At 38.4% G+C, this 27,516-nt stretch overlaps 4 protein-coding genes across 4 annotated transcripts; 2 read left to right on the top strand and 2 right to left on the bottom strand.

Moving 5' to 3' along the window:
• On the bottom strand, positions 1–12,546 carry LOC137043796 (uncharacterized). Its single transcript, XM_067420232.1, has 7 exons — positions 12,129–12,546; positions 10,703–10,926; positions 10,475–10,573; positions 4,958–5,059; positions 4,720–4,833; positions 3,123–3,231; positions 1–3,037 (listed from the first exon to the last, which is right to left on the bottom strand). Exons 1-7 carry the CDS (start codon positions 12,274–12,276, stop codon positions 1,992–1,994), a joined length of 1,842 nt encoding a protein of 613 aa, XP_067276333.1. The 5' UTR covers positions 12,277–12,546; the 3' UTR covers positions 1–1,991.
• Positions 12,547–12,941: 395 nt separating this feature from the next.
• Positions 12,942–14,438, top strand: zgc:112052 (protein C19orf12 homolog). Its single transcript, XM_067419707.1, has 3 exons — positions 12,942–13,083; positions 13,278–13,461; positions 13,552–14,438. The coding sequence occupies exons 2-3, from the start codon at positions 13,302–13,304 to the stop codon at positions 13,815–13,817; spliced, it is 426 nt and encodes a 141-aa protein (XP_067275808.1). The 5' UTR covers positions 12,942–13,083; positions 13,278–13,301; the 3' UTR covers positions 13,818–14,438.
• Positions 14,439–14,659: 221 nt separating this feature from the next.
• On the bottom strand, positions 14,660–17,868 carry LOC137043432 (cytochrome b-c1 complex subunit Rieske, mitochondrial-like). The gene is made up of 2 exons (XM_067419706.1): positions 17,681–17,868; positions 14,660–15,352 (listed from the first exon to the last, which is right to left on the bottom strand). The coding sequence occupies exons 1-2, from the start codon at positions 17,799–17,801 to the stop codon at positions 14,742–14,744; spliced, it is 732 nt and encodes a 243-aa protein (XP_067275807.1). The 5' UTR covers positions 17,802–17,868; the 3' UTR covers positions 14,660–14,741.
• A 303-nt stretch (positions 17,869–18,171) lies between these two features.
• On the top strand, positions 18,172–22,305 carry rxylt1 (ribitol xylosyltransferase 1). The gene is made up of 6 exons (XM_067419705.1): positions 18,172–18,443; positions 18,599–18,766; positions 18,877–18,979; positions 20,150–20,464; positions 20,662–20,832; positions 21,499–22,305. The coding sequence occupies exons 1-6, from the start codon at positions 18,299–18,301 to the stop codon at positions 21,899–21,901; spliced, it is 1,305 nt and encodes a 434-aa protein (XP_067275806.1). The 5' UTR covers positions 18,172–18,298; the 3' UTR covers positions 21,902–22,305.
• Positions 22,306–27,516: the final 5,211 nt, after the last annotated feature.

Genomic DNA, 27,516 nt, shown 5'->3' with positions numbered 1-27,516 from the left:
CTATCCCTTTAATAAAATATCATACGGTCAGAAAATAAATAGTTGTCACTTGGATGATTTACATTCGGTATGCAAAACACTTGACAATATTACTTGCTTCATCTACCTCCAATGGTAAATTCTAACGTTTGTGCAAAGTAGTAAACAAGAAGTTTGAACATTTAAGGCAGATAAAGTGAACACTCAAGTCGGTAAACAAACTTTAAAAAGGACATGGTTTTACGCCAGAATAACCTTGAACTTTAAGCCCACAACTCTCTTTCATGTTTTTTTTTTTTTACTTGGCATAACAACCTAAGTATGAAAACCAACACGTACACATGCAACATTGAATTAGTGAGGCTAAGATTAACCTTAAAACACTCATCTGCCCTGATGCGCTATCTAAACTGAAAGTAGGGTCACCGCAACCGTGACATTTTAGGTAAATACTGCTATAAAAATGCTTTTTTTACTTTTTTTTATTTTTTGTCTTGTTTCCAGTCCAAATATCTTAAAATTCTTAAATCAAGATGCATTTACTAGACAAGTACAATTACATAAAATGCCTTGTTAATGATATGCAAATAGGGTACAAAATCTTGTTTCCATTTGGATTAAGATTATTTCTCACCCCACTGGCAGATAATTCTGCTTGTTTTAAACAAAAACTCAATTTAGATCCAGAAAACAAGACATTATTTTATGCCAATTGACTTGTCTAGTAAATTCATTTTTTAAATATATATTTAGACAGGAAACAAAACAAAAATACTAAGTAAGAAAAGCCTTTTTTTGCAGTGCGCTTAACTTAAAAAAAAATTGCATCATGATGTAAAATGTCTGTCCTTACATAACCCATCCAAGTCAATCAAAGAACCCTGTCAACATCTACCCACTAAAGAACACCATCCAGAGACCCAGCGATAACCCTGACCCGCCCACCATATGCGTCACTAAACCACAACAGCACAGAGGAAACCATGTAGATTTAGTTATACTCGCTTCATAAGACCTATCAGGACAAATGGACTAATCACAAAAAACATACATGAGTCAATAGGATATAAATATTTTGCCACTGACCATCAATAGCAAGCACTTTGACCTTCATGTGGTACACTGACGTAATCTGCTAAAATCGATGTTTGAGTACATATGCATCTGAGAAACATGATAAACACCATGTTCACTGTCACTTTCTTTTTAGTGGCCTATGTATTAATAAGTCATTAAATCAGAGGTATCAACGTCTTAATCTTCTGAGTATGAAGCATTATACAGTATTTACATCAAATAATACACATTAATGTTTGTTTTAATGTTGTATAAGACATATTAATGTCTCTTTTTTTCTCCTAAAATAACATGGGTTATGTATGAATTTGTGACTCTGGCACACTCTTTCTTGCTCAGTCTTTTAAGCCACACTTGATGTTGAAGCCACTTGAACTGCATGAGGAAGCTTTGACTCTCTGAAGATATTTTCAGAAGTTGTTCTGAAGACAACAGTAGCTAAAATTGGTCCTGCATTGATTCTTGGGGTGCTGAGTTGCTTGGAGGCTGTTGGTGGACTGAAGGTGAAGGAGTAACTGGTTTCTTTGAGGACACTGCTGAAAGACTGACCTGGTGCATGTAGGACATTAAAATGTTCGTAGAGGATGAATCAGGGTTTGAGGACAACTGAGTGCTGGTTTGGAGATGCTTGAGGTTCTGGTGTGTGTGGGGGAAAAGGTGGAGTGCTTTGGGTTTGCATGTACGACATCAAAATGTACTGAGGGGATGAACTCATGTGTGAGGACAGGAGTACTCCATGAGGTAAACTGATGAGGTAAAAATAAGGTAAAAAATCTGCATATTTCCCCAACCCTAGTGCAAGTGTTTTTAACCACTCGATGTAAACTGTTAAAAATAAATTTCGAGTACCTGTTAAAACAGATGTTTGAGTACCTATGCCTCTGCAAAACATGATGAAGACCGCGTTCACTAGCACTTTTTTGACATCCTCGGATTCATTCTCCTTTAGGATTGTAATCAGGGTCATCAGAGTCTGAATCTTCGGAGTATGAATCCGAATACAGTGTATTCACATCAAATAACAAGTATTGATCATGTTCTGCTGTTTGTTCTCCTTCTAAAATGTATGAATTTGTGGCTCTGGCGCACTCTTCCTTGCTTAGTCTATTAAGGCACACTTGAGGTTGAAGCCACTTGGACTGCATGAGGAAGCTTTGACTCTCTAAGGACAGTTTTAGATTGTGTTCTTTGATTCTGCTTGGTTCCGTGAAGACAACAGTAGCTAAAATCTGTCCTGAATTGATTCTTGGAGTGCTGAGTTGCTTTGAGGCTGTGGATTGAAGTGATGAGGAGGACTGCTGGTTGCCTGAATGTGAAGGAGCAACTGGTTTCTGTAAGGACACTGCTGAAAGACTGACCTGTTGCATGTAGGACATTGAAATGTTCGTAGAGGATGAATCAGGGTTTGAGGACAATGACTGCTGGTTTGGGGATGCTTGGGGTTCTGGTGTGTGTGGGAAAAGAGGTGGAGTGCTTTGGGTTGATGTGGGAGTGCATTCTGCCTGTACAGCTTCTCCATCAAGCTCTTCAGAACATTCCTGAAGGATGCTCCTCATTTTTTTGCCATGTCTGGTGCACATCTGCTCTGTAAAACCAGTCTCACTTTCCTTCTCTTCTGGTTCAGATTGAGACTTCGCCTGTCTGTGCCTCCCAATCTGGTCCTTCACCACTAGACGAGATTGGCGGTTTTCCATTTCAGAATCTGACAATTGTGTCGATGTAACAATGACATCACCAAAAATTTCCTCCTGAGATAAAATGATCCCTGTGTTTTTATTCTGCCATAAGACTTGGGAACTAAAGAGGTCTTTTGTGCTGGTTTGTGAGAATCGATTCTCCTTTGAGCTGTTCTGAGATGGCCTCAAAATTACACGAAGGTTATCATGGGTTTGTTTAAGAACTTTATCGTCCCTTGGTTCCTCACAAGTGTTTGAAAGGGATGGTGTGATACTGTCATCAAGGCTCAGATTTGTTGTTACAGCTGCAATATAGAGAAAATGGCAATGAAAATTAAACAATTTCAAAGTTGATATGATGATTTCAGAGCCAAAAAACGCATTTCTTACCGCTACACAGGAGCCTCTTTAGAACTGTGGCTAGAGACACACTATCCCTTGAAAGTATTTTTTTCAGATTCTTCTCTCCCCTTCCATATGGATGGGACTGCTTCAATACCTGGACACATTCATATGCAAATGTGGACAGATTAGATACAATAATAATGTTTTTAAAGTGGGTTGATAAATCTATATTTTGATTACACTCAACCAAGTTTTTTTGCCTCTTGTTGAGTTTAATTAATTAAACTGAGCTAAAGTAACAAAAAAAAGTAAACATTTTGTCACAGCTTAATTTAATTGTGTTCAATCAGCCTAATATATTAAAAACTGAAGTTTACTTTATTCATTTATGTTAAAACTACATAAATCATTTTTGTTGACAACTAACTGGGCAGTGGATCTGTAGTTCCCAGCATGTTTTGCAAGGGACTGCATTAGTAGAGTAAATGTAGGGATTAAAGTTTTATTTTATGTATTTTTCAGTAAAGAGAAATATTTTGTTAGTTAATTTTAGTGTTTAATGTACAGTTATGTTGGACATTTAGAGGAATCTATGTAATGTTTTAGAATTTTGTGGTTACAATTATGCAGAAAGAGTAGCTCCTGCGTTTAGGCTGGTACTCAGTGATTATGCTAATGTCAGGAGTTTTTTTCCATTAAATTGTGTATAATGATGAATGAAGCTGCTTATAATTGATTTTCCAATAAATGTTTTAATTGAAGTTTGACACATAATGTATATATTTATAAATATAATTTAAACTGTATTTGATCAAATTGAGTTCCAATGTAATTGAGGACCAACTCAATTACATTTCATTGCATGAATTAATCTTTTATGAGTTGGGGCAACACATATTTATTGGATGGAAAACCTATCCTCAAATAAATTGAGTTTGTCCAGTAAGTTTTTAGTCTTTCCTACATAGTTTATTCTTAACCAGACAAAATACCAATAATATATTTTAAGTGAAAAAGCATGATTTGGGAATGCATTGGGACTCTTATTTTGAAATGTCTATGCTTTATTAATTCCAGTTGCTCTTTTAAAAGTTTTTACGTCCTCAAAGTTAGAACCCTTAAAAATGATATGTTTGTTGTACCATTTAATGGTGCACTATGTAGTATTTTTGCAGTAAAATATCCAAAAACCACTAGGCCAGTGTTATATATATATTTTTTCAGTTGAGTTACAATATCCCAAATGTTTCCAACTATTTGTAAATTGTGATAAAATTGCTATTTTAACCAAGGAGCCAGGACGTCTGAGCATAGTGTCTAAGGGAGTCAACTGTTAATTGCGTCATATCTGCATTACCCTCGGTTTCCGGGTTTATTTTTATTAAATTATTTTTTATTTTTTTTACTCATTTAGGACTTTACAAGGACCCACAGGATCCCTATCTTGATATTTAGCATATATATTTACAAATGTAAGTGGTTGGAATTTTTTCACCTGTTTTATCATCTGTCAGCAACAATTTATGCATTATTTTTTTTAGAAAGTAACAGCACAAAATAAATAGCAATGCCTGTCTTAAAAGCAACTACCGGTAAGTAGAAGATGCAGCTACTTTAGATAGGAATGTACATAAACACTAACCTGTTCAATACATGTAGGTTGTGGTAGGACTTTATCCAGCTCTCTCAAATAGTGTGAGAGTCTCTCCTCCAGTTTCTGTGCATACCGTTCACCGTATTGCTCCTCCATTAAATCCTGCAATGAATGGTCACATTTGATTTAAAGATCTGCAATTGATGCAAACTAGTGCTGATATAAGTAATGCGCCATTCAAAGTATTTCATAATGCTCTTTAAAACAACAGGCCATTTTCACTAACCCGAATATAAGTCTCGCGCATGTCCCTGTCTCTTGCCAGGCAATGAGCAAAGGACTTGAAATCCTTCTGGTTTTTCTGCATCAGGTCCATGTTTCTGCGGCTCTAGATTTAAGAAAAAGTATGATGAAGACATTTTTTTTACATTATACTTCGCATAGAGAACCCATGCATCTTATACTGGGGGGGGTACTTCCAGCTTCGCTACTGTTCGGACGCTCTTGCTTACTGCTCCGCGCTTTGCTCTATTGCTTCTATATTTTCTCTCATCCGACCAGCCTCCACACTGCCATCAGCTTACATTCCAGAAGGGAAAACACAGCTGCCTACATTCAAAAGGATAAGAAAATGCCTCTTCTAGCTAAGGAATCTTCTTGCTGCACAAACTGCCACAGACTTTTACAAAGGATTGCAGTTCTTGAAACAAAGTTATTTGTGGAACCACCAAAACGGAAGAATCACACAGCAGAGCTTCATCATGAACTCCCTCTGCACACAGCCGGTGAGTCCCATAAATTTAGTGCTACTCAACAGATAGAGAAACAAGAACAGCGACGCTCAGCTCAGAGAGCAGCCGAGCCAAGGACTCTGATAGTGGGTGACTCTACAGTCAGAAACATTCGCAGCAGAGATACAACTACATGCTACTGTGGCAAGCAGCGGGGCAAGGGATCGTGAGAGCAGGCCGGTGAAAAGTGGTAATGAGTGCCAGCTGTGCGACACACCGGTTTCGTCTCGCGGCCGAGTGACGGGAGCATAAAAGGAGGAGCAAAGGCAGCAAAAGACGAGAGAGGGCCAGGCCAGCCCGCGTTTTATTATGTGTGTGTATGTGCGGGCAGTCGTCCGTGAGGGGCTGCCCGCGGTTTACTTTCGTTTTGTTGACTTATTTTCAAATTAAAAAGTTTGTTGAATGTTCGCCGGTTCCCGCCTCCTTCCTTACATCAACGAACCTCGTTACACTGGTGCCGAAAACCCGGGAGGAAGGAGGGACATGCTGTCGAAGACCCCTCGCTGCTGAGGGGGATTGCGGTGTGGAGGAGGTCGGGCAGCGCAGATGAATGAAGACTGCGAGGGCTGCCCCAGGCGGTGGTGCTGGAGCGAGGAAGGTGGGACAGAGACTGTGCCCCTGGTTCGAGGTGGGGTGGCTGGCATCCGAGAGGGAGCGGAGGAGTCACTGCGCTTGCCGTGAGCCGGAGCTTGCTGCCGTCCGCCAGTTAGGGGAGGAGCAGGGAGAGCGGGGCTCGCTGCCGGGTCCCTCAGTAGGAGGAGTCACCGCCGGCCACCAGGGGGCGGAGGTGGATCGGGCTGTCCACCAAGCGTCCAGGGCCATCACACAGCACCGCGAGGAAGAGCCTCTCTGCGGGCTGAGGGCCGAACGGCAGTGTGTCTGGGAACCGGACCAGATGTTTTTTTTCCCTCTCTCCCCTCTCTCGTTCTGTCGCTCCTCGTGCTCCCGTCTCCATTTCTCTTGCCCCTCTGTCCGCGGCCGCCGTGATCGCCGGGGGTGGGGGGTGTTTGGTGTGTGTGTGTGTGGGGGGGGGGAGCGCAGTCTCGGGAGTGCCCCCCGGCCTGCAAGGGGCAATAGGGGTATGTGGCAAGCAGCGGGGCGAAGGACTCTGAGAGCGGGCCGGTGATGAGTGGTAATTAGTGCCAGCTGCGCGACACACTGGTCTCTTCTCGCGGCCAAGTGAAGGGAGCATAAAAGGAGGAGCAAAGGCAGCGAAAGACAAGAGAGGGCCAGGCCTGGAATTTATGTTATGTTTTGTTTACGTTCTGTTGTGTGTGTGCGGGCAGTCATCCGTTAGGGGCTGCCCGCGTTTTATTATGTGTGTGTATGTGCGGGCAGTTGTCCATGAGGGGCTGCCCGCAGTTTACTTTCTTTTTATTTACTTATTTTCAAATTAAAAAGTTTGTTGAATGTTCGCTGGTTCCCGGCTCCTTCCTTCCATCAACGAACCTCGTTACGGCTGCCTTCCACAAGCAACCATTTCTGATGTAAACAGGGAAATTGAGAATATTCTGATGAAACATAAGACTGCAAATCAACTAATCATTCATCTGGGGAAGAACGATATTCAGAGAGAGCGGTCAGAACTCATGAAGTCGGACTTCAATGAACTTTTTGAAACACTTAGAAAACTGAAAGTTCAGCCGTTCCTCAGTGGACCACTGCCAGCAAGAGAAACAAATAGGTTCTCAAGGTTGCTTGGGCTTAATACATGGCTGCAAAAACCTGTAACATGAATGGAGTGAACTTCATCGATAACTTCAATCTCTTCTGGAGTCAGAGACAACTCTTTACATCAAATGGCCTCCATCCAAACAAACTTGGTGCAAGAGTGTTAAAGGACAATATTTATTTTTCCCTTCAGCATCCTTCCGCTGTGTGCTTTAACCCACTCAACCTGATACAGGGTATGGATGACCACAGGACTTCATTTCAGCTCCTGAATGGACATTCGGTTGACACATCCCACAAGGACAATGATAACACCACGCAGCCACAACAATTGCTCATGGACACATTCCCAGCTAAGCCCTGCCCACAGAGCTCACCACAGACTGACTGTGATGGATTAGAACTGCTCCAAGATTCAGCACCCAATGATGACTTTTTTGAAAATGGACAGCAAAGCCAGGACAACATACTTCAGCTTCCGATAACACCAGAGCAACAGCCCCTCTTACCGGACATGTCATTCCTCTCTCCAGCATCCCCGCATCTGAGCTTCTCAGAGAAAATGGAGGAACGGATTTTTGTTGGAACTAGACTATCACACTCGATTGCTTCGAGCCCCCAGATATCAACCAAAAAGTGTCGAGCCCCACAACCCCCAAAGCCTGTGGGCCCAGCTCCCCCTCCTCCTGTGAGATTTCTTCGGCCACAATGCTACGGCCCACACCCTCCTCCATCTGTTGTAGGTGAACCAAAAACAACTGATTCCAGCTCTCAGTGATTTGTGAGAGCTGGAATCACCCCACTATGATAACAGTAACTTTATCAAATATTTACAGAACAAGTGGGAACCCAGTGTGCCTGCCTCTTTATCTATCCCAGTTCTGTTACGTGAAAGATAGTCTAAGGCCTTGTCAGGCCATTTAGCAAACCAATATAATCTGCTGCCTGTCACTTGTCAAACTAAGACTAATGTGGGTGAAAAAATGAATACTGTTACACTTTTAAACATCCGTTCACTTACGAACAAATCATTTTTAGTCAGTGACTTAATAACCACTAACAACCTAGATTTATTGCTTCTAAATGAAACGTGGTTAGAAGAAAACTGTAGTGCAACAGTCCTCAATGAAGCAGCACCTCCTAACTTTACTTTTATGAGTGTTTGCAGAGCTGTTAGGAGAGGTGGAGGTGTTGCTGCTCTTTTTAAAGATTTCTTTCAATGTAAGCAAGTGTCATTTGGTGAATATTTGTCTCTAGAATATCTGGGTATTGTGTTAAAAGGTGCTCCACGCATCCTGCTTATCATTGTTTACAGGCCTTCAAAGTACTCTCCAGCCTTTATTGAGGAATTTACAGAACTGTTGTCAATAATTTCCTCAGAGTTTGACTGTTTTGCTATTGCTGGGATATTACATTCACATAGACAATGCTGAATCCAGTACAACAAAATAGCTCTAAACATTTCATCTAAACATTTCATCAATTGTTAATAAGGATGTGGCACTGTCTGATAATTTCTGTATTTTCTTTGATATATCAATCTCTCCTGCCATTGAAGCTAGATCTGTCTCTGTCAAAAAGAGATGCTTAAATGAGAACACTAATGTGCTGTTTATGAAGGCTTTATCTCTAAAACCAAGCATATCTGCAGACTGTTGATTTTCTCCTTGAGTCCTTTACCTCAAAAGTTAAGAGTGTGATATTGCTCCTCTGAAAGTCAGGAAAAAGAGTGGCAAACAAAAGGCACAATGGAGAAACTCAACAGCAGTTCAAATAATGAAAAGACAATGCAGAAAATCTGAACGAAAGTGGCGGAAGACAAAACTTGTAGTCCATTATAACATCTATAAAGACAGCCTTCATGCTTTCAATGTTGAACTAGGCAAAGCTAGACAGACCTTCTTCTCAAATATCATAAAAAGAAACATTAACAACACACGCACTCTTTTTGCTACTGTAGACAGTCTAAATTCGACACTGTTGACAACACTATACTTCTTGACAGGCTGGAAAACTGGGTCGGGCTTTCTGGGATGGTCCTCAAATGGTTAAGATCATACTTAGAAGGGAGAGGTTATTATGTGAGTATAGGAGACCATAAGTCTGAGTGGACATCCATGACATGTGGAGTCCCACACGGGTCAATTCTTGCACCACTTCTATTCAACCTGTATATGCTGCCACTGAGCCAAATAATGAAAAATAACAAAATTGCTTACCACAGCTATGCGGACGACACCCAGCTCTACTTAGCACTGTCACCTAATGACTACAGCCCCATTGACTCGCTGTGCATTGATGAAGTTAACAACTGGATGTGCCAAAACTATCTTCAGTTAAACAAAGACAAAACTGGAATCACTACATTTGGAAACAAAGATGAAATTCTCAAGGTGAACGCATATCTTGAGGCTAAAGGTCTAATAACAAAAAATTTTGGAGTCAGACCTGCGTTTCAGTAGTCATGTCAATCAGCTGAAAAATATTGCAAGAATTAGATGCTTTGTTTCCAGCCAAGACTTAGAGAAACTGGTTCATGCTTTCATCACCAGTAGGGTGGACTATTGTAATGGCCATCTCACTGGCCTTCCCAAAAAGACCAATAGACAGCTTCAGCTCATACAGAACGCTGCTGCCAGGATTTTGAGCAGAGCCAGAAAATATGACCATATCACACCAGTCCTCAGGTCTTTACACTGGCTTCCAGTTACATTTAGGATCCTTGTTTATAAATCTCTCAATGAGCTAGGACCTCAATATATTGCAGATATGCTGATTAAATACAAACCCAACAGATCGCTCAGATCAGCAGGATCAAATCAGTTAGAAATACCAAGAGTTCACTCAAAGCAAGGAGTCTGCTTTTAGCTATTATGCCAGCCGTAGTTGGAACCAGCTTCCTGAACAGATCAGATGTGCTCCAACAGTAGCCAGATTTAAATCCAGACTCAAAACACATCTGTTTAGCTGTGCATTTACTGAATGAGCACTGTGCCACTGTACGCCCGACTGATAGCACCTTATCTATGCATCATTTTTTTAAATTATTTTTATAACTGTTTTAGTTGACCTGTTCTTTTCTTTGGTTATCATAATTGTATTATTTTTTAATTCTCTTTACAACTGTTTCTATTTTTATTTTTATACATTGTATTCTTTTTCTTATGCGTTTGTTATCCCTATTTCAATTCCTTTCTATGTAAAGCACTTTGAATTGCCATTGTGTATGAAATGTGCTATATAAATAAACTTGCCTTGCCTTGCCATCTATAGAGCATGTATCAACTACTTCGCTTTTTATGTACTTGTGGTGGCCCCTGGTGGAAGAAGATTATACTTACACATTTGTGATACTCTGGCAGGCTGTTAGGGAAAAAGTTTTCGATCTTGTCAGAGATATTCGCCGTACTCTGGTCATTCCACAACATCCACATGACAACCTAAAACAAAACAAAACGCTAGTGAATCGTAATACAGCTATGAAAATGAAAACAACTTCACATTTATACAATTTGAAAACTCACTATACATGACAGCAAGTTAATTCTGGTTGGGTTGATTTGTCTCACCAGTGTCTGCAGACCAAACATGATCTTCATGTGTTTGATGGGAGTCACTAGTCGTGGCACAAGTGTGTATGTAACATCCAAAAACCCAATGACTCTCTCGAAGTGCTTGATGTCTCGGGTTTGAACGATCCTCCAGACCTCTGCTGCAACAACACGGACTCTGCACGGCTCTTCAAGGGTCAGAAGATGCCAGTCACCTTCTAGCCATAACGGAGGACCTAGAACTGAACAAAAGTTTATTAGATCTCCCATTTTTTTGTGGGTTTAATTAGACTGCATTATATTTTATTATTATAAATACTTTAAATATTATAATATTTAAATAATTAATTATGTATCTATTATTCTGGCACTGTTTTGGGCCAGTTATGCCTGATTTATGGGGACATGGAAGATGTTGTGGGTGAGTTTTGGTCAGCTTTCGGCATAGGTCTGGTTTACTTTCGGCTAGCAGCTTTTGGGCCAATCTTGGGGCTTAATTCCATGTGGTCTGTGGCCAAACTCTCAACCGAAACTCAGAATCAAATTGGTTCTGGGTAAATCGGATATCTGGGTATTCATTGTTATAGCGTTAAAGTAACGCATACAGGCAGATTTATTATATATATATATTTTTTATTATTTATTTTACTAAGATGTTATATTCTATTCTGTGTGGATTTACAGTCAGTGACATGAACAAGACAGAATTAAATTGTTAATCGCAATAATTCATGTCAACTAATGGTCAGAACAAAATTCATGATTGTGACATGCCTAACCAATCATTCATGGCTTAGAATCGACTTAAAGGGTTAGTTCACCCAAAAAATGAAAATTATGTCATCATTTACTCATCCTCAAGTTTCCCAAACGTACATGCATTTATGTATTTATTCTGCTGAACACAAAATAAAATATTTTGAACAATATTGGGAACTAAACAGTTGATGGACCCCATTGACTTCCATAATAGGGTGGAAAAATATTATGGAAGTCAATGGGGTCCATAAACTGTTTGGTTACTGACATTCTTCAAAATATACTCTTTTGTCTTCAGCAGAAGAAAGAAACTCATACAGGTTGAATTGATGGTGAGTATTTAAAAGGTTTAGGCTCAGTAAGACCTTTTCTTTGTTCCAAAAAAATTAATTTTAAGTGACAGATTTTTAATTTTTGGGTAAACTATTTCTTTAATACAGTAAGATTCATTATTTGTGTAGTATTTGCAATTTGTGCAATCAATTTGGGATAAAAAAGTAACAAGTAACATAGTAACTGTAGTTACATGCAAATACATGAATTAAATAGATTGTACTGTTTATATTTAAAAGCAATGCAAGATATGTAATAAATTACACTTATCAGTATCATAATTTGATATAAATTACAGGTTTTGAACATGCAGATTTGGTTGGGTTATAAAAAAAGACATTTTAAGAAACACCTTCTAAGACCTCCATCATCCGTTTAGTCCATGCGTATTCAATGATCCACAACGGTAAAGCAGGAATAAGGATAGAGCAAGCTTTCTCCAACCACAGGTTTTCACTCATTCCAGCAAAAGAAGCAGTTTCAGTCTTCAGAACTGTCATGATGTCCGAGCATCAGCTCAACTGTTGTCATCGCAGAGCATCCATGCAGGAAACATCCAATCATTGCCTCTGCGGAGATGATGATGATGAGCTCCATTTAAAAGTCAAATTTTGTTAGACATGCCCGGGCACGTTTAGGACGTTGCTGGTTTACTTATACATATGACATCAAAGTTAGATATACCACTCAATACTCAAAATTCAATCCTGATCAGTAATACAAGCCAGTCGTAAGATCATAGTAATAATTATTTGTGTGAAAAAGAAATGGTTGACTGTAATATTTTTTTTTGAAAAAAATAAACCGATGAAGAAACTTTCAAAATAAGAGAACCGTCCCGTCATCAGCTAAAAGTGGCATTACAACATGAACATGTATATTTTTGCAGAATTTATTTTTATAAAACTGACAAATGTACATTTTTTGTAGGTTTATTAAAAATAAATAAAAATTGAGATATTTATTTGAAATACATCGCATATGTATTTATTTTCATTAACTGGCAGAATACAGGCAAAGTTCACAGTTTAAATGGTTCCACATTATTATCTCTGCAAATAAAATCACAATTAAACGTTTAACTTTTATAACGCATACGTGTATTTTTTTCTATATTTATTTTGTTTTATCTGTAAAGGGGTTTTATTGTGAAACAGTTATTTCTAGCTTCACACTTTCAAAAAAATCATGACCTAGCGCTTGTTGGCGTTTTGGTAGTTTGACGTGTGTCACCGAATAGCTAAATGTTTGATGCCACAATCTTTGTTATATTCTGTTAATATTGAATCGAAAAGTTGCTTTTGACGGTGAGTGCAGCCCCCTTTTTTATTTGTCTCCTTTAGACAACGTTTTATACTGTAAAGACGGTCTATATATATATATATATATATATATATATATATATATATATATATATATATATATATATATATATATATAAAGCATTTTATAATGTATTTTATAAATTATAGAGTCACACTGGTTTGTTTTCACGTTGCAGTTACACTAATTCTTTCCAAGCAAGATGCCTCCACGTGTTGATGACGTCATGAAATTGTGTTGTGAATTATCCGCAAATCAACAAGTAAAAACAGCAGTGAAGCAGTCTGGAAAAGGAGCAGCAGCAGCTGGAGGTCTAGCTTTTGCAGGAGGCTTAATAGGGGGTCCTCTGGGAATTGCAGTAGGCAAGTACATTCATGCCTTTAATAAAGCTGGCAACCTCTTATATAGTATGTATGAGATGTTTTTCTTACCTGCACCTTTGTGTTTTTAAGGTGGGGCTGTTGGAGGACTGCTTGGATGCTGGATGACAAGCGGACAATTTAAACCTCTCCCCCAGGTTATCATGGAGCTGACACCAGACCAGCAGCGCGTACTCTATGAGGATATTTTAGCCATCTTGGGCTCAATAACATGGACTGATGTTGCACAGCTGACTGCCCTTGTAATGGGAAATGCCACACTTCAGCAGCAGGTAACTGCTGCTCTTCTGAGCTATGTACATAAGGAACTTCAAGCTGAAGTGCATTATGTAGACTGACACCATCTTCATAAAAACAAAAAAACATTTCAAACCTTATAATCATGTCATACGGGTTGTTTGATTAGATGCTTGAGGACTGTAGTTGAAACTGTCATATGTTTTTAACTTTATATAGTACATTTGAATCTGACAAGCACTGTATGTTCTTTGAAATTCCCTGGCATGATGTGCAGTTCATTTTCAGAACACTTAAGAAGATTGTGCATTATAGAACGTGTGGATGCGATTGTTGAATTAATGCCTTTTTAAAGTAAAAAAAAAAACACTTTGTTTTGTTTAATAGAAATCTTAATTTGTAATAAATATTTGCATGCCCATTCAAAAGCCTTAAAAACATAGATGCTGGCTGCTTTAAAATATATATTTTTAATATTTAGATTTGGCCAGACACATTGAAATCATCCGTTATAGGGATTGTTTGACTGGATGCTTGAGTACCGGCATTAATTTATATAGTACATTTCAATTTGTGAAGCATTTGATGTTATTTAAAATAATTTACTGTGTGGTTTATTTCCAGAACATTTAGAAAGATTGTGCATTATAGAACCTATGGAAATGCTGAATGAATGCCTTTTTTAAATAATTTAATTAAAGAATCCCTGTGGTGAAAATCAAGTCAATGTTTTTATATGTCTGTGTTTTTTTATGGTTTAACACAAACCATTGATTAGTATTTTCTAATTAAAGGGTTAGTTCACCCCAAAATGAAAATGATTTCATTAATTACTCACCCTCATGTCGTTGGACACCCGTAATGACTTCGTTCATCTTCGTAACACAAATTAATATATTTTGGTACTTGCATGCCCAGCCAAAAGACACAAAAACATTTAGCATTTTGATGCTTTAAAATATATATTTATTAACAGTTAGGTTTGGCAAGATAAAAGCACACAGAGAAAATGTCCATTGTTTATCCTATCCAACAATTACAGTATCCTCAGTAGGAAATTCATAATAAGGCACCTCCAGGTTGAGAGGTGCGGGTCCTTTTCTGATCCTTCCTGAAGCATCGTAATGTGACCCATGGCAGGGGCAGTAGTACCCGCCGTAATCACCGGCGTTTGCGATCGGGACACAGCCGAGATGAGTGCAGACACCAATAACGATGACCCAGGTGGGGTTGCTGACGCGGTCTTTGTCATGCTGGGGGTCTCGGAGCTCTGAGAGGTCTACATTCTGCTCAGCTGAGATCTCCTTCTCCGTTCGGTGACGAACAAACAGAGGCTTGCCTCTCCACTTGAAGGTCATGTTTTTCCCTTCTGGGATATCGGACAACTTGATCTCGATTTTGGACAGGGCCAGGACATCAGCAGAGGCACTCATTGAGGTGATGAATTGAGTCACAACCGTTTTGGCAGTATAGACACCCAACACAGCAGTGGATCCGGTCACCAAGTAAGAGAAGGCCCGCCTAGTTTCACTGCTCTCCTGAGAGGACAACTTAGGATCCAACACCTCATTACGACGATAGTCAGAGAAGTCAGGGATTTTGATGTCTGTGTGAGCGAGACGTGCTCCAGAATGGCCTAAAAAGAAGAAAAAGTCATCGGATAAACTTAAAAGGGATAGTTACACGTATCTTTCTTTTTTTAAAAGAAGATAACATTTAAGTGAATGGTGTCTTTTGCTGTCAGTCCCAGTTGCATTAAAGGAACTGTATGTAAGAAATGTTTTTCAATGAATCATAAAATGGCCCTTATATGTCACTAGACATTAAGAAATCATGTTCATTTCAAATACTTATATCACTGACAACAGTAGTCCGACCAGGATATTGTCATTTAAAAGTTGTTGTTGCAGCCCTCAATTGATGTTGACTTGTTGTGTTTTGGCCTGAAGCTCCACCCTCCACCTATCGACCAATCACAAAGTCAGTTGTGTTTGGGCACCCGGGTGGCCAGATCTGTTCTAGTTACCACAGCTGCAGCTACAAACGTTCCTGCTGGATCCTACAGCCTATCTGGGAACCTCGAGTCAGGGGGAGAGGGGATAGTGATTGCAGTACCAGTTTTGGCCACAATCTTACATACACTTCCTTTAATTTTGGTCTGAGATCTTGTATTGACACTAGGATACAATGGGAGAGTGGAACCAGCACTATTCAAATACTTTTAATTAGGGATGCACCGAAATGAAATTCTTGGCCGAAGCCGAAACCGAATAATAATGAAATGCTTGGCCGAAGACCGAAGGCCGAATACCGAACGCGGTGTTTCGCATTTTTTCCATTTATTTGGCAATTTTTTTTTTACCATTATAATAATTAAATAGTAAAAATTTGCTTTTTACTATTTTGTGTTGCTTTTCAGAGAAATAAATCAAATAACAAAAATACAATTTCAAAATATTTATTTAACACTGAATTTTTTTTAACATTCCAGCAGATATTATACAAACTAAGCACAACATAACTTAAAATAAATAATTAGTAAAATAAAAAATATATTTTTATTTTGCCATCTTAGAAGCCCCCCTTCTTGAATAGCCTATGTTAGGCCTATAACTGACTGCTGAAAGAATGTAACTCTGTATGTCTACAACAACTAATGTGCATTGAATAGTGCAAAAAATGTGGATGAACCCACAACAAATAAATAACTGTCTTAGACATAAGCCTACTTAGCCTACTTCTTCAGGAAAAGTGGCAGGTTCTTCTTTATGAAAAGTAGCTTCTCTGCTTTCTCACATGAAAGTCGGTTCCTCTTCTCATCGATGACATGAGCACTAAATTTCAGCACTAAACAGTGCTTCCACACTGCTGACATGTTTGCTGCATAAAGCACGCATCTCTTACTCTACGTGGGTTACTTTTTGATCGCGTCATTAAAAACGTCATTGTTCGGCCAAAATTATTCGGCCTTTTTACTTATTCGGCCGAATGCCGAAAGTGCTTTTTTTGGCTATTTTCGGCCGAATAATTTCGGTTGCCGAATATTCGGTGCATCCCTACTTTTAATGGGGTTAAGATCAGGACTGAAATCATGTCAGTGTGTGAAAATAATTCTTCATGCTCACTCAACCATTTATTACCAATTTGAGCCATTTGAATCTTGGAATTGTCATCATAGATCAGAATGTGGCCATGGGATACAACTTCTGCCATGATTAAATAAATATCTCCACACTGCATCAGTTAGATTTATAATTTATATTTTGGGACAATATTTCATTGTGATTTTTTTGGTTAAAATTGCGATTTAAAATGGGATTTCTTATTTTACAAATTAAAAGTATATGTATACAAATAAAACATTTTGTACTCATATATTAATGACTAATTATAATTATGATTTTATTTTATTGTGATTTGATTATTATTTCTTAATAAAAAATATTTAACAAAATTAGAAATATACTATTTACAATAACAATATTAATATAATACCAATAATGTTTATATTTGACAACTTATTTTACAAAAAAAACAGCAGGGTTAACGTTACAAGTTAACATGCTGGCAGCATATGACTAAAAATCACTAGAAAGTTGGATTTATTATAAAATATTATAATAATAAAAATCTGCTTTTTATCGGTGATATTAATTTCTTATGTTTTGTCAGGAGTTATGCAAAATCAAGAAGTCAATCAAGTTTACATCTTTAATATGAAATATGAGCCTCTTATGCATCCACTGTGGGGGAAAAAAAACTCTTTTACACTGTATGAAACATATGGATTGCCATATACATTTATTTAGAGAGAAGTATAATTTTTCCTACTTTTAAAAAGTTTACGTTTAAAACATTATTTCTTATGAAATTTGCAAACCTAAAAGCAGCATAACCGAATGTCATGTCAAGAGTATGACCAGCCTGTCAACTAATGACATGAACACGTTATATGATCACCTACCGCTCGCAGCAAACTTCATCAGCACCTCTGTGTTCACTGCTCCGGGGACTAATGTTTTCAGCGGTCCACAAGCCTGCAGGTGAGGGGACAAGGTCCCCAAGCGAGCGGCTAGGGACATCATTTTTGCCCAGTTAAGAAAGATGCTGACAGCCCGTACGGTCACACCGACCTTTGAATAGAGAGCTAGTAACGCGGAACCTCCTCCTTCAGCACGTCATAGTCGTCCGGAGATTGACTGAACGTAAAGCGCGTTGTAAAATATAAATTATAAAAAAAATCATCTATCGAAATGGTAAATACAATATAAACTTTAATAAATGCAGCATGTTATTTTCACAATATTTGTTCAAATATGTAAACTTTTTTGATATGTGTTATCATTTTGAACAGGCAGGACACGGATATCTGGGAAAAATGTAAACAGTGGGTTGACGAGACGTTGGACTCATTTGTGCGAATCGGTTCATTTGAACAGTTCCATCCGAATCTTTTAGCTAACTGGGGCCACTGGGGCTGTCGGCTGAATGAATCAACGTGGGCGAATCTTTCCGACCTGTCCTGAACATTTCTCGCACACATTATATAGGGATTCACAGGATGGTCACCTGAAAATCAAACATGAGATTCTTTCGCCGGAAGTTAGCGATTGTAGTTGTTTTAGCGTATGCGATATTTTCTCTGTACGCCGCGTATAATGTGTTTTTCAGCAAGAGGGTTATTTCTCGCGTTCATCGAGTAGTGAAAAAGGGCTCTGTGATTCTAGGTAAGATAATATAACCAGCATACTCTATGGGTTTGTTATAGTAAACATTCAATATTATATAGCCTACATAAAATAAAAGCACATGCATTTGTGATCGTATGTAAAAAAACAAATAATAAAAAATCATTTGTTTAATAAAGTGTATGTGTTTCCAGATAATGGAAAAGGAGGAGAGGAAGAATGGAACCCATGGGAAGAGGATGAGCGTGCACACTCCTTAGTTCTGCAAAAACGAAGAGATGCCTTCAGATCATATCAAGATCATGTTGCTAAAAACAGGCCAAAAACATATAAAATTCAGATCTGGGGCAAAGCAGCCATTGGTAAGTGGACTTCGTTTGTTCGTTCCAGAGATCATTGCATTTCTTGTTATCGTTGTTTTGCATTAGTTTAGAACATAGTCAAATATTGTTTCTTGTTCACATTTTCGTAGGACTTTATTTGTGGGAACATATTTTAGAAGGGCCTCTCAACCCATCGGACAAATCCAGCCAATGGAGAGAAGGAGAGATTCAGTCTGGGAAGATAAATTTCAGGTAAGCAAAAAGTGACCGTAAGGACTTTTATAATGTTACAAATGATTCCTATTTCAAATAAATGCTGTTCTAAAATTCAGATGAAAATATAGAAAATTCAGCTTTTCCGTCACAGGAATAAATTAAAAATGTAAAAGTATTAAAGTACAATTAAAAACAAAAACATTTCCATTGTAATATTTAGTTCACAAATGTACTGTTTTTAAAGTATTTGTTTTTAAATGGGTCATGACATGTGTTATTATTTTAATATGTTCCTTGCGGTTCATTTGCCCATGTCACAGTGTGGGTGGGGTTGGGTGAAGGGGATAATTTTCATTGCATGATTTACAAATACCCACAAATTTAGAAACGCCCACTTTTGTTCCGCAGAGACCCCATATTCGACTTTACAGATCCCTCAATATCAAACGGAGCCATTTTTGGAATTGATTTAATAAATGCTTTGTTTAAAATGAGCAGGACATTTAAGCTATGAAACTTGCAGGATGCTTTAATGGGACAAATACCTCTTATATGTCAAAAAATCAAGGCACATATGATTTCTCATGTCATGACCCCTTTAAATAATTGCAACTAAAGAAGCCTGAAAATGCTAAATACAACATTTATCTCACAATTCTTTTTTCCTCACAACTGATAGTTTACATCTCACAGTTCAGTTTAGTTCTCACAGTTCTGAATTTTGTGTGGAACTTGGAACTGTGAGTTACAAAGTCTAATATGTAAGGTATTATCTTGCAATTGCAAAAAAGTCAGAATTGTGAGATAAAAAGTCACAATTACCTTTTTTATTTTAAATTCCATGACATAAACAACAATCTTTCCTACACAAGACTTCTTTAAAAAAACATTTAAGAAAACGTAACAACTGGTAGTATAAGTTATGTTACATGCTCAGTTAATAAGTAAGGAGTTTTACTTAACCCTAAAAGGGATGACGAATCTTGTGGGATACAAACAAATAAAATACATGAAATTGTATAATTTGCGTCCTAATAAGATGGAAAATAGCAATAAATAAATGTTCTGATTTCTTTTTATGGTCTTGCCCTATTTAGGGTTAAAGGCAGAAAACACATTAAATACATTTTTATTTTAAGTAAAGCATTATGTTCAATTTTCAGAAACCATAATCCTTTAATCTCTTTTGTCATAATCTGTCCTCAGTTTCTTCACAGGGCCAGCAGTGGTCCAAGGGCATGTTTCTCTCGACACAGACAGTGTGGTGCTGGTTTTGAATGGCCGAGAGCAGCAGAAAATCTCCTACTCCACCCAGTGGCTTCAGCATGTCCAGGGTCTGGTGCAGGCACGCACTGTCTCCCGGGTTGCTGTGGTCCTTTTGGGCAATGAGCGGTGCAATAACGACTGGATCAGTCCTTACCTTAAAAGGCATGGTGGGTTTGTGGACCTGCTCTTTCTTGTGTACGACAGTCTTTGGGTCAACAATAAAGATATATTTCAGTGGCCCCTGGGTGTTGCCACGTAAGTGTTTATTTATTTTATAATAACTATTATTTAATATTTTATTTTATATATAAAATAATATATATATATATATATATATATATATATATATATATATATATATATATATATATATATATATATATATATATATATATATATATATATATATATCAGTTTATTTGTTTAAGCAAATGTAAAACATTTTTTTGCAGGTACAGGTATTTCCCTGTAGTCACACTTAGTGGTCAGATGGTGAAAACTGCAAGACCGTACCTCTGTAACTTCCTTGGCACTATCTACAAAAACTCCTCCAGGGAAGCGCTGATGGGTGTCCTAAAGCAGAGCGGCATGGAGAAAGATTGCCTCATGCATGTTAGAGAGAAGTATGTATTTCTGAAAAAAATTATGTCCATAATTTTTCATCAGTCTGATTTTAAATCATTTGCATTCACATTGATGGATAACTTAAGTTGTAAAATACTTATTAAAAAGTTTATAGCCAATAAGATTTTAAAAGAAAAACACAAAATTTTATTCAGAAACAACATATTAAATTGATCAAAATACATTTCTAATGTTACACAACATGTCTATGTCAAATAAATGCTGTTCTTCTGAACTTTCTATTCATCTATAAAATATATATATTTTTAAATGCATCACGGTTTCCACAAAAGTATAAAGCAGCACAACTGATTTTAGCATTTATTGATGTTATTTGAGTAGCAAATCATCTTATTAGAATGATTCCTGAAGGATCATGTGACACTGAAGACTGGAGGAATCATGTTAAAAATACAGCTGTCAATAACAGGAATAAGTTCCATTTTAAAATATATAATGACACAGAAAACAGTTATTTTAAATTGTAATAATATATTCATGGTATTACCGTGTTTTTGTTCAAATAAATGCAGCCCTGGTGAGCATAAGTTATGTCAGACGATTCACAGATACACATCTGTGTATTACTGTTTTACCCATAAACTCTTAATTTCCAAACATTGCTGGTTTGTTTTTTAAATACTTCTTGCATTTTGTGTCATCAGGTGGCTTCCTCAAGAGACTGCAGACACCTCCAGACAGTACCAGATGGCATTAGCACAAAGTGACCTCACTCTTTGTCCGGTGGGAGTGAACACAGAGTGCTACCGCATCTACGAAGCCTGTGCCTATGGCTCTGTGCCTGTGGTAGAGGACGTCCTGACTCCAGGGGCCTGTGCAGTTGGTAACCGGTCCCCGCTCCGACTGCTTAAAGATGCAGGAGCACCCTTCATCTTCCTTAAGGACTGGAGGGATCTGCCTGCCATCCTGGAGAGGGAGAGAGGGATGAACCAGAAAGAAAAAACTGAGAGGAGGATGAGACTTCTGGAGTGGTACAGTGGCTTTCGACAACAGACGAAGGACAAATTCACAGAGGTATTGGAGGAAGCCTTTTTCAAAATCACCTAGGATTCGTATATAGAACATTAATACAGTGTCATAAAGACAGCAAGCAGATACTATGCATCAACATTCATTTGGGTTTGCACTTTTTTTGGAGCCGTTCATTCATTTGGTTTGTATACATTGATGTTTAGTTCTTTTTAAACATGTGAAATAAAAGATGCTACTGTATGGTATAGTATAACCTGGTTCACCATATGCTGCTGTGCATTAATGCCCTCCATGTTTAATGTAACATTTTAATTTATTAAGTCAATTAAAATAACATGTACAGTGTTTTTATGTTGTAACCTAGCTGGGTTACGTAAACAGATATTTAAAATAGTTAACATTTCAATTTTGTTTTCTTGAAGGTGTCTTTTGCTTTCAGATCAGTGCAAATTAATAAAATAAATTGATTCCACCATTAACCCATCTGATCTTTATTTATCAAGCATTTAGACTTGCATACAGTGCCGAAGTGGATGTGACGTACACTTATAATCAAAGTAACAAAAATGTATTTGTTGTACAGTGCACCTTGAAAATATCCACATTTTCCACATACAGCCTTATTCCAAAATGGATTAAATTTATTATTTTTTTCTTCAGTACTACAAACAATGAACTATAATGACAACACAAAAGAAGTTTGTTTGAAATCTTTTAAATTAAATTTATTAAAAAATAAATAAATTGCATAAGAATATGCATAAGCATAGGCACAAAAGCATTCACAGCCTTTGCCATGACACTCAAAATTGAGCTCACGTGCATCCGGTTTCCACTGATCATCCTTGATGTTTCTACAACTTGATTGATCCAGTTGTGGTAAATTAAGTTGATTGGACATGATTTGGAAAGGCACACACCTGTCTATATAAGGTCCCACAGTTAACAGTGCATGTCAGAGCACAAACTATGCCATGAAGTCCAAGGAATTGTCTGTAGACGTCCGAGACAGGATTGTATCGAGGCACAGATCTGGGGAAGGGTACAGAAAAATTTCTGCAGCATTGAAGGTCCCAATGAGCACAGTGACCTCCATCATCCGTAACTGGAAGAATTTGGGAACCACCAGGACTCTTCCCAGAGCTGGCCGCCCGGCCATACTGAGCAATCGGGGGAGAGGGGCCTAAGTCAGGGAGGTGACCGAAAACCCAATGTTGTCATTATAGGGTATTGTTTGTAGATTTGAGGGGAAAAAATATGAATTGAATCAATTTTGGAATAAGGCTGTCAACATTAGCATGAATTACCAGTCACAGTGACAGTGTTTTAGGCATTTTGGTGATTCTATATATTCTTAGCTATACATATCTACATTACTGTATTAATGTACCAACATGTTGGAGTACGAAACAGAGTGACTAGCGTAGTCTGATTCCCAAATGAATGATATGATTTAGTTCTTTTAAATTAATCGAAAAGCTTTCCCAAACTGTTTTAAACATATCTCCTTACCCCTCATTCTACTGCTACTTATTTAATTAATCTGATCTTTTCTAAATATACAGTCCCTGACAAAAGTCTTGTCACTTATCTATTTTCTAGAAATACCTGATATTAACCTGACTTTTAATTAATTAATTGGTGTTAGAAATAGCTCATATGAAAAGCTAAAACCCTCCCAAATGATGTTTAATGCACTGAAATAAATAATTTTCATAGAAAAAATATTTATCATTTAATCAAGACAGAAAGGTCAAATTTTGGCAAGACAAAAGTTTTGTCGCCTATACAGAAATTGAACAAATTTACTGCAAATACAAAAATATGTCAGCAAATTAATTTGTGGTGCTGTGAGATTCAAATTTAATATCTTGTATGACTTCCATGAGCTTGAAGGACTGCATCCATGCGGTTTGGCAAGGATTCATACAATTTATTGATGAAGTCATCAGGAATAGCTAAGAAAGCAGTCTTGCATGCCTCCCAGAGTTCATCAATATTCTTTGGTTTCGTCTTCCATGCGTCCTCTTTCATCCTACCCCACATATGCTCAATGATGTTCATGTCTGGAGACTGGGCTGGCCAATCCTGGAGCATCTTGATCTTCTTCGCCTTGAGGAACTTTGATGTGGAGATGGAAGTATGCGATGGAGCACCGTCCTGCTGCAGAATTTGGCCTCTTTTATGGTTGAGAATATAAGAGGTAGCTAAGATTTCTTGGTATTTTAGACTATTGATGTTTTCTTCCACCCTGCAGATCTCTCGCACACCCTCATACTGGATGTAACCCCAGACCATGATTTTTCCGCCACCAAACTTCACTGTTTTCTGGGTGAATCTCGGATCCATTCTGGCTCCAGTAGGTCTCCTGCAATATTTGCGGCGACTGTGGTGTAATTCAACAGAAGATTCATCTGAAAAATCCACCTTCTGCCACTTTTCCAGCATCCATCCTTTTAGCAGGCTGTGGGCCTTGGCAAATGCCACACGTTTTTCAATTGTCTTTTGTTTAGTGCTGGCTTCTGGGCACTGATTCGACCATGGAGGCCATTTCGAGACAGAATCTGACAAACTGTTCTGGTTGACACAGGGACTTCAGGTGACCAGGTCTCGTGGAGCTCTGCTGCAGTGGAAAATGGGCTGGCCTTGGATTTTCAAGCCAACAAACGGTCCTCTCGAGCAGTTGTCTTGCGGGGTCTGCCTGACCTGGGCTTGTCAAAAACGTCTCCAGTCTCTTCAAATCTTTTATCCTCTGTACTTGACGCTGAGACACATTGAAGGTGTCTGCCACATCAGCAGTGGATCTGGTCTTCAGCCTCTTGATAATCAAAACTTTAGTCTCTGGGTGAATCTTAGGCATGTTTGCAGAGGCCTAGTTGCAGTTGATGTGAAGGTCTAGCGTACTGGGGTTCTTTTTATACACACTTGAGACCTAATTGATCCATTATTAGTCACAGGTGAAGCTCATATGACAAGGTGACAACACTTATGTCTTTGCAAAAATTGACTCAATGGGCTTTACCAAGCTGTGAATATTAGAATACTTTTTGAAAGTTTAGTTTTTCACTGAAACATTATCACAAAAGCTGGTGGGATTAAAATGAGCCATTTCTTGTAAAAAAAATCTTGATTAGAAATATATTTCAGCGACACTTTAGGTCAATTTGTACACAAGCGACAAGACTTTTGTCAGGGACTGTATAGTGTACAATATATCATGTGCTGGTCGAGTGTCCCACGACCGGGACGGAAACCACACTGTTCCTCCTGAATCCGAGGTTCCATCTATCGGCCGAATTCTCCTCTCCAGTACCCTGACATAGACTTTCCCGGGGAGGTTGAGAAGTGTGATTCCCCCGGTAGTTGGAACACACTCTCCGGTCCCCTTTCTTGAAAAGAGGGACCACCACTCCCGGTCTGCCAGTCTAGAGGTACTGTCCCCAACTGCTACACGATGCTGCAGAAGTGTGTTAGCCAAGACAGCCAGCGTGCTGGAGGGTTCATGTAGCCTGACAAGCCAGACCCACATCAAGATGTTTGGTCTGGAAACTCACCATTGACAGGGCTCATTCGAGGGGTGGGATAAAAGGTTGTCTTTCAAACTCCCTCTGCACGGCGTGCACGCAATTGGATAGCGCTAAAACCAATCAAAGCAACGAAGGTGAAGCAGAGCCCGTTGACAGATTAAACTTTCGCAGTATCGGTCAGCACAACTCAAAACACATCTTGCCTTTTTAAGAATGACTTCAGTGCCGTTCTTTGTTCTTTTCTCAGAGAAAAGCTTAACTTCAAGTCTTCCAGAGTGGCGGTTAAAGCTGATTCGAAAGACCGCCGTTCGTCAGCTTCTGTGTTTACTAGAAGCACGCAAGCGCAACTCTGCCGTCATTATGTTAAGCCCCGCCCACCGACTCTATACACAATGTGATTGGCCCAACAAGAGTTTGGCTTTTACAGCTCAGAAGTGTATTGAGAGTTGCTAGACGACACTCGGACGATTAGATTTGCTGCCACTAGGGTGCGTCTAGATTTCTAGGTTAGGGTTCATGGGAGTTTGCCCAACAAATATACATTTGCTTTGTGGATTTGGAGAAGGCATTCGACAGTGTTCCTCGTGTCCTGTGGAGAATGCTGTTGAGGGTCCCCTGTTTAGGGCTGTTAAGTCCCTGTACGACCGGAGCAGTAGTTTGATCCGCATTGCTGACAGTAATGGGTCCTGCACACTGTGCGAATTTTTTTTTTCACAATCCTTTGCGAATGTCCCTTGTCAGACTGTACGAACGTGATCCCCGATGTAAGCCATGTCACACGTAAGATCTCAGTTGGCATTAATGTCAGACTGAACGATAGTGAAGGCGTGCTAAAAACGAACGCACGCAAGAAAACTCATCCGGAGTTTTATATCATCAATGAATGACGCGTTCGGTGACGGTGAGCTGCATTACACGCAGGACTGAAATGCTGGCTACAAAGAAATCTCTAGCTCTCATTTTGTTCATAGTTTGTCTTGAAAAACCGGAGATCTTTGACTGTCGTCGTAGGAGAAGTCACACTGCAGGATTGTTTGCCAAATCTTCTGACACTGCCAGAATTTCGTCTGAGGTAAAATTTGATCGCAGCGCTCATTAAACGGCTGCTGGTGAACACGTCAAATTAACGATCAAAGACGTCAGATTTTAGCCTAGGATCAGAAGATTTGGCACACAATCCTGCAGTGTGACTTCTCCTACGACGACAGACAAATATCTCGGTTTTTCAAGACAAACTATGACCAAAACGAGAGCTAGAGATTTCTTTGTAGCCAGCATTTCAGTCCCGTATAATGCAGCTCACTGTCACCGAGCGCGTCATTCATTGATGATATATAAATCCGGACGAGTTTTCTAGCGCGCGTCCTTTTTTGGCGCACCTTGACTATCGTGCAGTCTGACATTAATGACAACTGAGATCTTACAGTGTGACATGGCTTACATCGGGGATCATGTTCGTACAGTCTGACAAGGAACATTTGCAAAGGATTTTGAAAAATCGCAGTGTGCGGGACCCATTAGACTGTTGCCCCTGCGACCCGGCCCCAGATAAGTGGAAGATGATGGATGGATGGATGGATGGATATATATATATTTATATTATGTGCATCAACAGGTTAAGTGATAAACGCATACAAATTACTGCTATCAAGTCGATTAATTGCGATTAATCACATCCAAAATAGATGTTTGTGTTTACGTAATGTGTGTGTGTACTGTGTATAATTATGTATTATTCTCTAAACACACATACATGTATTTCAAGAAATATTTGCTTGTTTATATTGTATATATATTCATATAATTGATATTATAAATATTTTGTATATAAACATAAAAAATAAATAATTATAATATTTAAACACAGTACACATATTTTTAAAACAAACTTTTATTTTGGATGTGATTAATCGATTTGATAGTACTAATGTACAAATACAATTCTTTTTTTTCCATTGTCAACTTATGTTCATGTATTTAAAAAATAAAATAAATTTAAACTTGTTTGCTTTAAAAAAAAAATCATTTTTGTTTATCTCTACTAAATTGGTGGGGCTGGTATTAAAATAGTTTTGAACCAAAAATCAATTTCATATTTTCTATTATAGTATTACTCACTCTACACACAACTGCACTGTTTGTGCATGACATTCATTCACACAG

The sequence above is a fragment of the Pseudorasbora parva genome, chromosome 16 (assembly GCF_024679245.1).
Source record: "Pseudorasbora parva isolate DD20220531a chromosome 16, ASM2467924v1, whole genome shotgun sequence".
NCBI lineage: Eukaryota > Metazoa > Chordata > Actinopteri > Cypriniformes > Gobionidae > Pseudorasbora > Pseudorasbora parva.
This window is presented reverse-complemented; position numbering and strand designations above follow the sequence as displayed.